This window comes from Leptodactylus fuscus, chromosome 4, assembly GCF_031893055.1.
Source record: "Leptodactylus fuscus isolate aLepFus1 chromosome 4, aLepFus1.hap2, whole genome shotgun sequence".
In the NCBI taxonomy this organism is placed as follows: Eukaryota; Metazoa; Chordata; class Amphibia; order Anura; family Leptodactylidae; genus Leptodactylus; species Leptodactylus fuscus.
This window is the reverse complement of record NC_134268.1, coordinates 119,780,893-119,794,518: the sequence shown is the minus strand read 5'-3', so window position 1 is coordinate 119,794,518 and position 13,626 is coordinate 119,780,893. Positions and strand designations below refer to the sequence as shown.

The 13,626-nt window shown below is 39.4% G+C and overlaps 1 protein-coding gene across 1 annotated transcript in view; it reads left to right on the top strand.

The window, feature by feature from the left end:
• UBE2QL1 (ubiquitin conjugating enzyme E2 QL1) overlaps positions 1-12,916 on the top strand; it is a 51,084-nt gene extending 38,168 nt beyond the window's left edge. Inside the window, exon 2 of the mRNA XM_075271035.1 lies at positions 11,844-12,916. Coding sequence (XP_075127136.1) covers positions 11,844-11,975 — 132 coding nt within the window. The 3' untranslated portion in view covers positions 11,976-12,916. The remainder of the gene's footprint in view (positions 1-11,843) is intronic.
• The last annotated feature ends 710 nt before the right edge of the window (positions 12,917-13,626 follow it).

The window sequence follows — 13,626 nt, the reverse complement described above, 5'->3', positions numbered from 1 at the left end:
ACATTAAAAATGAAATGGCAACTTTTTCCAGTGTGTTATTACAATTATGGCGATACCATATTTATGTTGGTTTTATTATGTTTTACCACTAATCCTGGATAAGCTGCCATTTTATGAAAATACATAATAAATAAATAAACTAGGTGTTCACCATAGGGAATAAACACCATTATTTTTGCATTAGGTAGGCTCATACGCACACAGTATATAGGTAAAAACAAACGAGATTGGCTACTACTAGCGTTCTTATGTTCATATAGACTGGGAAATGCTCAGAGGTGTCTCACATATTCACGTTAGGTGGTGCTTAATACTGAAAAGTAAAGTCCATCAAGATATCAAACTTATCAAAGAAAGAAAAAAAAACCTAGCACTCACCAAAGTATAAAAATTTTATTCTATCATACTTTAGAATCTTCGGGGATGGAGAAGAATACTATGCCATAAAAAGATGAAAATCCAGCATGGATAACAGCTGTTTCATACACTGAGTGCTTACTCAAACCACAGACTCAGCTGAGGACTCTACAGTACAGCTGTGCCTTACATCCCAACTCCTCCCGCATCGTTACTCTCGTCTCGCTCCTATGTTCAGGGGTAAACATAGAAGAATACATTTGCAGCAGCCTAATGAAGTAAGGAGAGCGTGCCATTACACAAGGAGGCATCGGCGCTGTATCCAAGCAACTGGAACAACGTCATATTCATTCCCCCAAAGCCCCTTGTTGACAACTGTGTGCAAGATCAGTGTGCTATCCAGGTTTTTTCCAGATAGCGCACCGACCCATTCATTTTTGTGGGCCAACACACATGAACATGAATTACACAGTCCTGTTTGCAGGCCAACAGTCCGAGTCCTTTTCTTGTCCAATTTTGCAGCCATGCTTCCGCGGCTACTATCCATTGAATGATCGGGCCATAGAGGCATTGCCAATGCATGGGTGTAACACGTGTGTCGCCTATGCACTGACTATGGTGGTCATTCATGGCTTGTGGGTATCACACGTTTGTGTGCAATCCTGCCTAAGAAGCTACTGTATAATAGCAATAAATCTGGGGCATGGCGGCCTCTTTAGTCAGATGTGATCCACGTATACTCTGCCCCAAAATGGCTCACACTTTTACAGAGCAAGTTATTGCAACAAGGTATATAAATATATAATCAAGCCAAAAGCAGAAAGTTGGCAATTTACAGAAATACTGACATATCATTTATACTTTGGTGAGTTCCACAGATTTTTCTCTCTCTTTGACAAGTTCATATATATAGTGTGACAGTTTTGGGGTTATTTTAGCTCATGGTGCATTGGAAACTTCCAGTAAATTCTCACTCCAACACAGTGAATTTGACCTTACAGCAAAACAGCATGTAAAACACAGCACAAAATGAACCCTCAGCCTTCAGGCTACTAACTACACATTTAGCATCCCTCATTATGAGACCCTTGACTTACTACCCAGTTTTTCCACAAACAAAGAGGTTCTTACCCAATCAAGTGGTTCTGGCTCCCACAGGCACTGGAAGCATTATGGGAAGGGTTGACATCTTAGGGCCCGTGTTAACGCGAGCACATTTTAGCATAATACACATGTATAGAATACACATTAAAAATTACACTCCCATTGACGTCAATAAATTTTTTTACACGTGTAAAAAACGCATCAAAATACGCGTCGCGTTTTTTGGCGCATATTTTGACTCGTTTTTTTACACACGTGTAAAAAATTTCATTGAAGTCAATTGGGAGTGTTATTTTTACATGTGTATTCTATACACGTGTATTATGCTAAAATGCGCTCGCATTAACTCCGTGTGCACGGGCCCTTCAAGAGGACACTTGAGGGGCTCTGCAAATGTGACAGGGGATCAAAAAACTAAAATACGTTCCTTCCTTGTTGCATCCTGCTATATAGCCAAACAGCAGTTAAAGCCCACATGTATGGCACTGTTATACCTGGGATACCCCACTTGTCAACTCTGCCATACGTAGGTCTAAACTGCTGTTTGGGCACACAGCTGGGCACAGAAACAGAGCAGCAGTATTTGGTTTTTAGAGTAGATTTAGACATTTGGTTTTTGGCTGTCATACCACATTTGCTGAAATACCAGTAGAGTGGAATCTCCTAACATGTAACCATTTTGAAAACTGCACCCCTCCAAGGAATTTATCCAGGTGTGTTGAGAACAGTAGTCTAGACCACATATACAACTGACATAGTTGGGAGTACAACAGAGTCTGTTACTACAAAATGGTCATAACAAGTTAGGCACTAAAATGGCATATTTCCTTTCCAAATTTATATTTTCCCTTTACATATTCATTTTTGATAAGTATTCTTGGACTCAAAATGCTTACTATACCCTTTGATAAATTTGTTGATGGGAGTAGTTTTTTAAAACTGGGTAATATTTTGGGGTTCCGTTTTTTTTTAAATTTACCCCAGAGCCTTACCAATTTCCTGCCAGTGCAGTGTAAATAAACATATCAGGGAGCCTGCACACTGAGTTTACGCTCGCTCATTCTGAACGTAAAACTCGTTCAGAGTGAGCGGCGTAAAAAACAGATCCCATTGACTTGAATGGATGCCGGCATACGCACGTATCACATTGAAAGCAATAGGTAAAAAAGCCTCCAGGAGCCTGCACACGGAGTAAACGCTCCACTCATTCTGAATGTAAACTCGTTCACAGTGAGCGGCGTTAATACAGATCCCATTGGTTTCTATGGGTGCCGACATACGCGCGCTCCCCATTGAAATCAATGGGAGGCTTTTTTACCTATTGCTTTCAATGTGATACGTGTGTTTACTTCGTGTGAAGGCTCCTTTAGGTCTCAAATATACCTGGTTCTCTTTCACTTCTGCCATATTTCCAGGCACAAGGTTAGGGCCACATTTAGGGTATTTCTCTAATCAAAAAACTGAGTATAACAGGTAGAGAACTGACTTTTACCCACTGCCACAATCTAAACATGATATGTCAGGCATACAATAGCATACAGAAGTAGTAGAGTTAACCCAAAGTTCTGCAATTGGTTAAACTGCAACAGTGTCTTATCACAATATCTTATCACAGAAGACAATAAAAAGCAATGGCAAATTATTGGCAAAACCTAGCGATATTAAGTTTTTTGGACAATTAAATGAAGGCTGTTATGGGAGCTTTGATTTTGCATGATCAATTGGGACTTATTACCTATGCCGGAATGGCAAACAAGAGATGCGACAAGGAAAACGATAGCTCATCTCTCTCATTTTAACCTGTTAACCTGTCTGCCATGTTTTTACTCTTTGGTCACATTCTGTTTTTTCTTATCTTGTGTATGTGGTGTTCAGTACCATAGTTCTGTCCTGACTGTTCAGCTGCTACCAAATCATTACCACTTCAGGAGGCAGCATACTGCAAAAACCAAATCCCTATATAGGGTTTAAAGAGTGAAGACTGGGGAATCTGCTGAGATATAATCCTTATAGGCAGCCTCAAGCCATATTGGTGTGGTAGCACAATCCGCTGCCTATGACAAGAACCTACTTATCAGATCGCTTTTAAATAACAAATGGAACTCAACAAAGCTCCTACTATTTAGTGTTCTAATAGAGCCATTAGCAATCACCCTAAGGACAGATACAAGGATGTCGGGAATTCCTCTGAATGGGGAAAGATAGTTATTAACAATGTATGCGGATGACAATATTATCTCCTGTGGAAATCCAGCAAGCTCTTTGTATTGTATAAGGGACATGATTCAGACCTTTTCTGCAGTCTCACTGTATAATCTGAATGAAAATATATGTAGTGTTTTCTCTATTACCGCGTTAGAGACTATGACACAAGTGGTGGAGCCCCTTATGGAACAAAATAGAGGAAGGGATTTTGGGAGGTGATGGGATTCTTTGTCTCGTTTGGTTATTCCTTGATTTGTCTCTTTCCCCCCCCTTTTTTCCTTTGTTGTATGTCCATTGCATTGCCTATACGGCTTCATCTTTTTACCATGATATTTGCATATTATGTTTTGCTGGCCAGGGGTACCCGTCGCTCCACAAATGTATTTTCTTTTTCTTTTCTTTTTGGAGAGGCCTGCGCACCTCACGTTTTGTGTTATATTTTTACCTTGTTGACCCCCCTCCCTTGTTAATGGAAAAAACCCTTAATAAAACTTAATAAAGATACATAATAGGTTATAAATCTATAATAATTAATAACTATTGTACAAATCATTGTTGAAATTATGAGTAAAATGGCGTTTAGTTGTTAGTAGAGTCGGTGATCGGTTATGTAAGAGAGTGAAGGGTGTGATCTGGGAAGACAGGTATGTCCCAGCCAGGCAGCTAAAGGGTGTTTGGTAAAGTTCATACAAAATTGGTCCGCACTCCTGGAATACGCTTTAAAATTTAACTTTTAATATATCATTTTAAAATCGGGTATACAAAATATCAAAATAATCCAAAAAGTGAAGGTGAAAACACACAAAAGTGATAAAAAACCCATATGGCTGATGCGTTTATGGGTACTCCTACCCCTTAGTCATAGCCTACTTTATCTTCTGTTCGATCAGTCTTATATACCTATTAGGGAACTCCTCTTAACATCTGAACGTCATTCTATCATTAATCTCTATGTCCGTTTTTAAATAAAGTTGATTCAAACTTCTCCCCCCATTCAACTCAACTCTTTTTCTATTCAAAAGAACACTCCATAACTTCACCGATCCCAATTCTTACTTTAACTCAACCTAGATTTACTCCTAATCTTTTGTTGTGTTTTTATACCTATCATGTCTCTAACGTTCTGGTCTGGTAATGTAGTGCCCATACCAGAATTTATTAAGTATCTAAATAATAATATGTTGGGTCTTAAGTTTACTTATCTTCATGAACAAGAATCTATTAGTTTTTTAGATGTGAGGCTCACAAGTGCAGAGGATGAAGGATTAGTATCCACAACTCTGTTTAGAAAACCATCGGCGGGTAATACAATCCTAAGGGGCAATAGTTGTCATCCACAACATATGTTGAAAAGCATTCCAGTAGGAGAGTTGGTGAGAACAAAAAGAACTTGTAGTAAGAAGGAAGAATATGAAAAACTAAGTAGGGGAGCCTTCACACGATGTAACGCTCCGCTCATTTTGTCCATTTTACACGTGTAAAATATAGTTAGCCATTGAGTTCAATGGCTTTTTTTAACGTGCTTTTTTTCGTGCGCATTATTTTGCGCACGCAAAAATACGCACGTAAGCCATTGAACTCAATGGCTTACTACATTTTACACGTGTATTTTTACACGTGTAAAATGGACAAAATGAGCAGAGCGTTACATTGTGTGAAGGCATCCTAAAGAAACAGTGGGGAGACTTAAAGTTAGAAGTTATCCGAACTGGATACTTGTTAGAACTTTAAAAAAGGTAGAATTAAGAGAGAGAATTAACCTGTTGAATGATCGTAATGAAGAGGATAAGGAAGATATAAATAACAAAATTATTTTCTCTACAGCATACAGTTTGGAATACAATAAAATTTCAGAAATTATAAAAAGAAATTTACCTATCTTGCAAACTGACCCAGTTACAGATAAAATATTACAAAAAGGTATTCATTGTGTAGCTAAAAAATGTACTACCCTGAGGAATTTATTATCTCCGAGCTACTTACCCATTAGATCATGTTCAAACTCATGTAGAAGTAACTCAGGTTTCACAGGATGTGGTACTATGAAATGCAAATTATGTAGATATGTGATTAACTCTACTGAATTCACTAGTAGCGCCTCAGATTTTAAAATCATATTTTCAAATTTAATAGTCGAAACCAAAATGGCATGAACATGAGAACAGATTTGATGCTTATTTATTAGGCAATCTAGAGATTTGAGAAACAACCAGGTTATGTTTCTTTTAGTAGATACCATCAATTAGGGAGCAAGAAGGATTTAATATTAAGGAAAGAGTTATCAGGACAAGTTAAATTAGTAGGTAAGACAGCGTAGAATAGAGAAAAGTATTCATATTAAAATACAAGAATGAAACTTAGAGTAACAGGTGATTGGATAGGAAGAGTCACGTGACCGAAATATATGAATGAAACTTAGAGTAATAGATGATTGGATAGGAAGAGTCACGTGACGAATCATTCATCTGTTAGAGTAACCTACGGAGCAGTAGAACTTTAGGTACGAGTTAGGGAGCGTTCACACTACCGTTGGTGCTCAACAGTGAGTATCACTAAAAAAATAACAGTTTAAATGCATGTTGGATATATTCAGAAGACCATTAGTTAACGTAGAAACAGTGATTGAATGTAGATACACACAATAGAAACATATCCAGGTAGCAGAGACTGACCTTAGATGGGGGTCAGCGGTTGCTAATCAGCATGCACGTGTGAAGCAGCGCTGGGCATAGATAATGAGCCGGCCGGCGTGTAGGACAACTCGCCATGCATGCATCGAGAATGCTGGGGGCTGTAGAAAGGGAATGGCTATACTATGGTCCACTGCACATGTGCAGACCTTCAAGTCCTATTGGAGGTCAGTCTCTGCTAGTTTTAGTCATCAGAGATGCCAAAGCACTAGGACATTTACCTGTGCAAAAGTTGTCTTGTCTTTGTTAAAGGTAACCTTTAACAAATTTGTCACTGAAAGTCTGAAAAGCAATGTTGTTGGACCAAAGTGCTTATGGTCCCATTTGATAAATGTGTTGGCCAATGGGCCATTTCAGCCATCATAGGATATAAACTTCTTGGTAGGTAGGTTCTGCCATTTACCTGCCAGGGTCCTGCTGCTTGTGCAGCCCCATCCTCCAGCCATACCTTTTTGTCCTGAGGTGTTAACTCTGTCAGGAGGGCTTCATCTGGGACTGTCAGTAGACATATGAATAGCACTGGAATAGCAGCTGCTTCTATGGCTGCCTGGTCTGCTTGTGGATTTCCAACAGACTGTGGCTCATTATCTTTGGTGTGAGCGGTTACTTTAATTAGGGCAACCTCTGCTAATAGCTCAGTAAATTTGTCAAAACTTCTGCATTTTTTATTAGTTTGCCTGAGAATGTCAGAAACCCCCTTGTTTTCCAGATAATACCAAAATCATGTGCTACTCCAAAAACATACCTGGAATTTTTAGAGCAATTCTCAGTCCTTTCCACAATGTACATGCATCAATGAGATCCTTCATTTCCACCTCTTGTGCTGCTGCAGAGAATGGGAATGGATGTGGCACAACTACCTTACCATTTTGGATTACCTCATATCCGATGACAAAGTATCCTTATTCTTCACTCCACCATCTGGATCAATCTACAAATTACTCAGCATCAGGTTTAGTTAATGGTGTTTCAGTAACATTTGAAAATCCCTTTGTTTTCAGCAATTATCAATTTGTGACAATCATGCTTTGCCTCTACTTCTTCTACTACTCTCTCCTTTTCTAGATCCCATGACATCAGCGTGGTTGGGTTTATAACTGTACACTTTTGAGGTGTAATCTGAGGCCTTCATTCTTGCCTGTGAAAGGTGCTTGAATTTTGTAGTGTGTAAGAGCTCTGCAGCTGCATGTGGGACTTGCAATGTGAGAGGATGTTGTAGGATTAAATCCTCTGACTTCTGGACTAGATCGACAGCAACTGCTATTGCTTTGAAGCAGGTCGGCTGAGCTTGAGCAGCACTGTCTAGTAAGGGGGAGTGGTAGGCTATTGGTCTCATACGCCCACCATGTTTCTGCGTGACACACGTGTGGAACTACCTTTTGATTCATGTCAGAGTAGTGTGAAAGGTTATGTGAAGCCTGGCATGCCAAGTGCTGGGACGGAGACCAGTGTCTGTTTGAGGTGATTGAATGCTTCTAAAGCTTCTGTTTGGAGACAAACATTTTACAACTTCAAGCAATCAGATAGAACAGCTTTATAATCCAAGGACGGCAATAACTGGCTAGGCCAAGAAATGTTCTCAATACCATTGAAGTAGCGGGTACAGGGTATTTTTAAATTATCCCTATCCATTCAGGTTTTCGATGTTTTGTACCTGATGAAATACAATGGCCTAGCAAGATAACATTGGATTGGCACAGTTGCAATGATCACAGATACTGCATTTACCGCTCTGTGGTTATGTGTCATTTGGAAGGTTGGGTGGGTACAATGAGGTATTGAAAGGGCCCTTTATCTAAGGCTTGGTTCACACATCAGTATGCCATCCCTCCTTTTGAGACTTTAAAATTGACTGGTGCACATACTGATTGTATACTGACACCTTTTTATCCTGATAGCAAACGCTGTCCGTCCCCTAGAGGACAAATAAAGTAGAAAATTGTAAATAGAGCAGTGATAAGGACATTTATTATAAATAAAAAGGGACATCATGTAGCCAAACAGGGTGATTCGGCACATTGACAGTTTCCTTTAGTTGGCCTAAAGCCAACAGTGTGCAAAGGGAATCTACGGGGCGGGGGGGGGGGGTGTAAATATGCGGGAAATCAGAAGAAAAGTCTATGAAAGCATGCATAGCACTTAAAACATCAAAAATCTATTTTCTCCAGTATCGTGACATTTTGTAGTAACCATCAATTGTGAATCTGGAGAAATATCAAGAGGTTGTGTTGCACAGGAATTCACAGGATCACCAGCACTTCATTGTGGGATTAGGGGAGTCTTAGGGTTACATGTTTTAGGACATTTAATTCCATAATTTCTCCGCATAATTCCAACTGTTCACTACAGACATATCTGTGGAATCTGTTTTCTTAATTGTTTCTGTGGTTGAAATTTGCCATTTTGTTTCCGTTGCTGGTCTGCAATTAGGATCGTTTTCTTTTGTTGCAAATCTAGCACAACCCCTTTAGCTATGGCTACTGGCTCATGGAACTTGCAGATTCCCCAGTCAGTCTCATGTCCTCGGGCACATGCGGTATTATATAACGCTGGAAAGCTGATAGTGCGCTGAATTCAGTGTCAGAAGGGCATTCGTGACAGTCTGTGAGGAATGCCCCTCCTGATAGTAGAGTCCATAGCGCTGTATTGTCAGTGGGGGTGACAGAGATGACGTTGAGCTGTGAGGAACACCCCCTCCCACTCCTGACAGTACTCGTCCATAGACTAGTACTGGGGGGGTAGCTTTTCTCACCTCTCAGCGTCATGGCTGTGCAGTAAGGAACGCCCCACTTTGACAGTACAGCACTATGGATTCTACTGTCAGGATGGGCATTCCTCACAGACTGTCACAAATGCCCTTCTGACACAGAAGAGCTACAGTAAAGGCACCGATAGCTCTTATAATATAATACCACATGTGCCCGAGGACATGAAAGGTCCTCTTTAAGACCTTCCATGAAAGTTTGATTTGAAAATCTCAAGTCTTTTTGGTCACCTGTTTCATAAACATAATCAAGCCAAAGCTGTTCTAAAGCAGTGGCTTAGGCCCGGTTCACATCTACGCATGGGTTTCCATTTGGGAAGTCCGCTTGGGGACCCCCTGAATAGAAAAGTAATCCACATAAAAAAAAGCAGAAACCGGCGGACCCCATGGACTTTAATGGGGTTCATTTTTCCGCACGAAAAATGGAGAGAGGGGAACAGAATCGCCCAAATGTAGATGTGAACCAGGCCATAGTCTGCTACTGTCTGTTTAGAATCCTGAATTTGAGTCATAAGCATCTGTCTGAATATCCTGCTGTTCTTTCACCAAAGAGAGTGATGGCTACAACAGAGTTCCAATGCTACCTCATTCAGAATTTTTTTCCAGCCTCCCAGTACATTGTACAGATTAATAAATGGTACCATTACGAAAACTCTCATAGCTAGAAACTGGAAGAGTGCAATCTCTTTTTGTGCTGTTTGATTCTTTGTAAATTGTGGGGATTGGCTATCCGCCTTTCCCTTTTTGTTTTTCCTGTTCCTTTATTCAAAAATTTCAATAAAAATTACAGTTAAAAAAAAAAAAGAAATGGTACCATTACGAAGAACAATTTGTCCCGCAAACATTAAGCCCTCATGTCTTTGTGAACGAAAATCCCATCCACACATTGTAGAAAAATACTGTCAGCAGACACACTGCGATTTCCAAAACTGTTTTGGAAATCACAGCATGTCAATTATATCTATGGAAACCTCAGCTGTTTCCTTATAGGTATAATGGAAGCAGAAGGTCTGCAGAGGAATCTTCTTCGGACTTTCTGTGAAAAGCACTGCGGAAAAAACTGATGTGTTGCCTCTGCATTTTTCCCCACAGCACTTTTCTGTACCAGCCCACTATATGGGGTCTTAGCCTCAAGGTGTTTTTTTTATCAATATAGATTGTAGGGTGGCCAATTTTCAGAACTCCTGCTGATTGGCTATTTGAAGGGGCTCTTGCACTTCATTGCACCAACTTCCTCATTTTCATAAGACTTTAAAGTTGTTTTTTTTCATAAAAGTATGATGTTTACCACACTAATGTGCTCTGGAAAATGGTGGTGGCAGTTTTCTATGATTGGGGGAGATCATTGACTCCCTTCAAACAATGAAAGCACTGTCACCCCTTCAAGCAGCTGATAAGCAGCTCTGTCAAGACTTGGACCCCTGCTGATCTAAAACTACAACCTCGCCTATGGTAGCTAATGTGAGACTTTTTTTTAGATCTGTTTTATGAACCCAGAACCTGCATTCTATAGCTTTCATTTGATGTTGATTTTATTGTGTTTTTTCTATAAAATCTCACATTCAGATATTTTGGGAGCATAGTATGGAAATATAAGTAGAAGCCTTCATTTTCTTGTTGTGCAGATTATTCTTAAAAGCTATACATGGGTGTGTGTTTTGCGATTACCTAATGCATGGTTGGAAATTCATAGCTATATAGAAAATATACTGCAAACGTTGTATTGCTTTTGAAACCTGATACAGATGTACTTGGGCATGTTTTATGAGTTGTTCCCTGATATACTATTAGTGAAATCAATTGAACTTCAGGTAGTACTGTTTGGTTATGGGCTGTACAGTTAAAGGAATATTGTCACCAGTTTTAACCCCTTAAATCTGCTGGCACTGCTATATAAAGGACAGGTAGAGACATTCCCACCTACGTTTCGGTTTCCCACGGACATCATTGGCTATAATGGGGTCTTCCAGGTTTGGGATGGGGAACGGGTTCCCCGAGTGGAGATAAGGCTCAGGCATGAACCTAACCTTACCATAATGATTGATCTTTACAGAATGTAGATTCATATCTGCAACCAAAGGATTTGTTTTGGGATGTCACAATAAATCTAAGGATATGCTCACACCAGCATCATTCTTTCCATTTCTCTGTTCTATCATAGGAACACAACAGAAATAACAATAAGGGCAGATCCATCTATTGATGAACACCCTAAAGCTTGACAGATTGCTTTGACTGTAATGGAGTCTATTAGGTGTCTGTTATGATACCCATCACTTCACCCATTATAGAGGACTCTTTCATCCATAAAATTACTTTAATACAGATATGAATATACTATAGGTGTTATGTTCAGTAATATAGGTTTTATGTTAGTTGTGTTGGGACATGAGCTTGTCTTGATTCCAGTTCAGTAATATAGGTTTGGAATGTAGTAGTTACATTTTTCTATACGTTAAACCTATTCTAAATGTAAATCCTTGCTCCTAATCTCCTGCAGTGAATCTCACTTTCAGAATATACATCATTTGATACATTTGAAGAACATTTGCAGAAGCGAGGTTTATGTGGATCACTTTAGAATTGGAAGCCTTTCAAACATTACTCACATTCTGTTTTATTACATTGATTCATAGAGATGCCTAGACAGTGTCATGTTAAATATTCAGCACCATGAATCATTTGAAGTTTATTGACAGTGTTCCATATTTTTGTTCCCATAGGGTCGTATCTGCAGGAAAGCTGGAAAATCTAAAAAAGCCTTCAGCCGCAAAGAGGCAGAGGCAACATTTAAGAGTTTGGTGAAGACCCATGAGAAGTATGGTTGGGTTACCCCACCAGTGTCTGATGGTTGACAAATACCACCCTGAGGAATAGACTTCAAGACAAGGGGAAGGAAACCACCTCACCGAGAGAAAAATTATATATATTTAAGAAATAAATCACTATGCCATCTCCTCAGTGCTGTACATCATACATCACCCATCTGTCTTTTTCTACTACAGCTTCAGTTTAAGAATGTGATTGACAGAAAGACTTAATTTATTTATGCTCAGAAGTGTTTACACTGGAAGACATGGAAGAAGAAAGGTGCGTGGCACAGAATGTCGTGTTAAAGTCATGCTTCAAGACTGATGAGCAATCATCTTCAGGTCACTGTAGAGAGGAGTTTGAGGTTGCTTCATTGTCCATCCTAGACGCATGGTTTTTCGGCTTCTTCCATTGACGGCAGCGCCAAAAAGCAACAGTGGAATTCCTAGCCACTGCTGCTTCATTAATGTAAATGTACATGAAGCCGTTAATATTTAATAGGCAAGCGGTGCATTGCAGGTACATGTTTGCTGTGCTGTTTATCTTTGTCTCTTTTCCTGGCAGGTCAACACAACATTGAAGATTTGTCTTTATGTGGAGCTGTGGTCTGCTGTGACTCAAACTTTAGACCTCATTTGTGTTCGATGTGATCTGTGTTGGATAACTGACGAAATATAACAGTGGAAAAAATAATAAAGAGTTATAGTGTGGAACTATTGTAAAATAAAATCATTACAAAAGTGTTTACAGGCTTATTCTGACAATAGCAATCATTAATGAGCAGCAGCCAAGAGGTCGGGTTTAGGCTTTCATGTCATTTTTCTCTTCAGATTGACTCCGTTATACAGAATTACATTAACCTTGGCAGGAACCTCAACCTGACATTTCTCTTGACTGGTAATGGAAACTTCTCTCCTGTAATGTAAGGTGTGTATTTTTCAGCTCTGTCTGTGTTATCTTTGCTGAAGGTAAAGCTTATTCTTCTCTCATGCCAAGGCCATGTTGTCTGTTCACAATTAGCATGAATACAGAATTTGGGGGGAATTTACTAAAATAATAACATTTTTATTGATTCAAAAAATGTGGCACTATCTTCACTTTCCAACCTATTTGCTACTTTTAGAAAAGTGGTTGAAGATCAATGCTGACATGGCCTGACAGATGTACTATAACTCATACATGAAAGTTTGCGTAAGAATGAATTAATACTGGAAGAGGAAAATCCAGTCTTAATAAATTCCCCCTATTGTTTCATAACAGTATAACACATATTAAAAATATTAAGTGTAGTTGAGATAATGTTTATCATTAAAACTAGAGATGAGCGAGTACTGTTCGGATCAGCCGATCCGAACAGCATGCTCGCATAGAAATGAATGGACGTAGCCGGCACGCGGGGGGTTAAGCGGCCAGCTGCCGTCAAAGTGGAAGTACCAGGTGCATCCATTCATTTCTATGGAGCGTGCTGTTCGGATCGGCTGATCCGAACAGTACTCGCTCATCTCTCATTAAAACTACTGCAAATCCTGTATGATTTTACAGCCAGCACACAGTTTATAGTTATTATTCTATAACATGTCGCTATAAACAGTTTGTCATCACTTTATGAATATAAAACCAAACTCACAATATTGTCAATATATAATCTCACCATTTTCACAGTGAATTTTTTTTCTTTGTTTTAAAGCTTTTTTT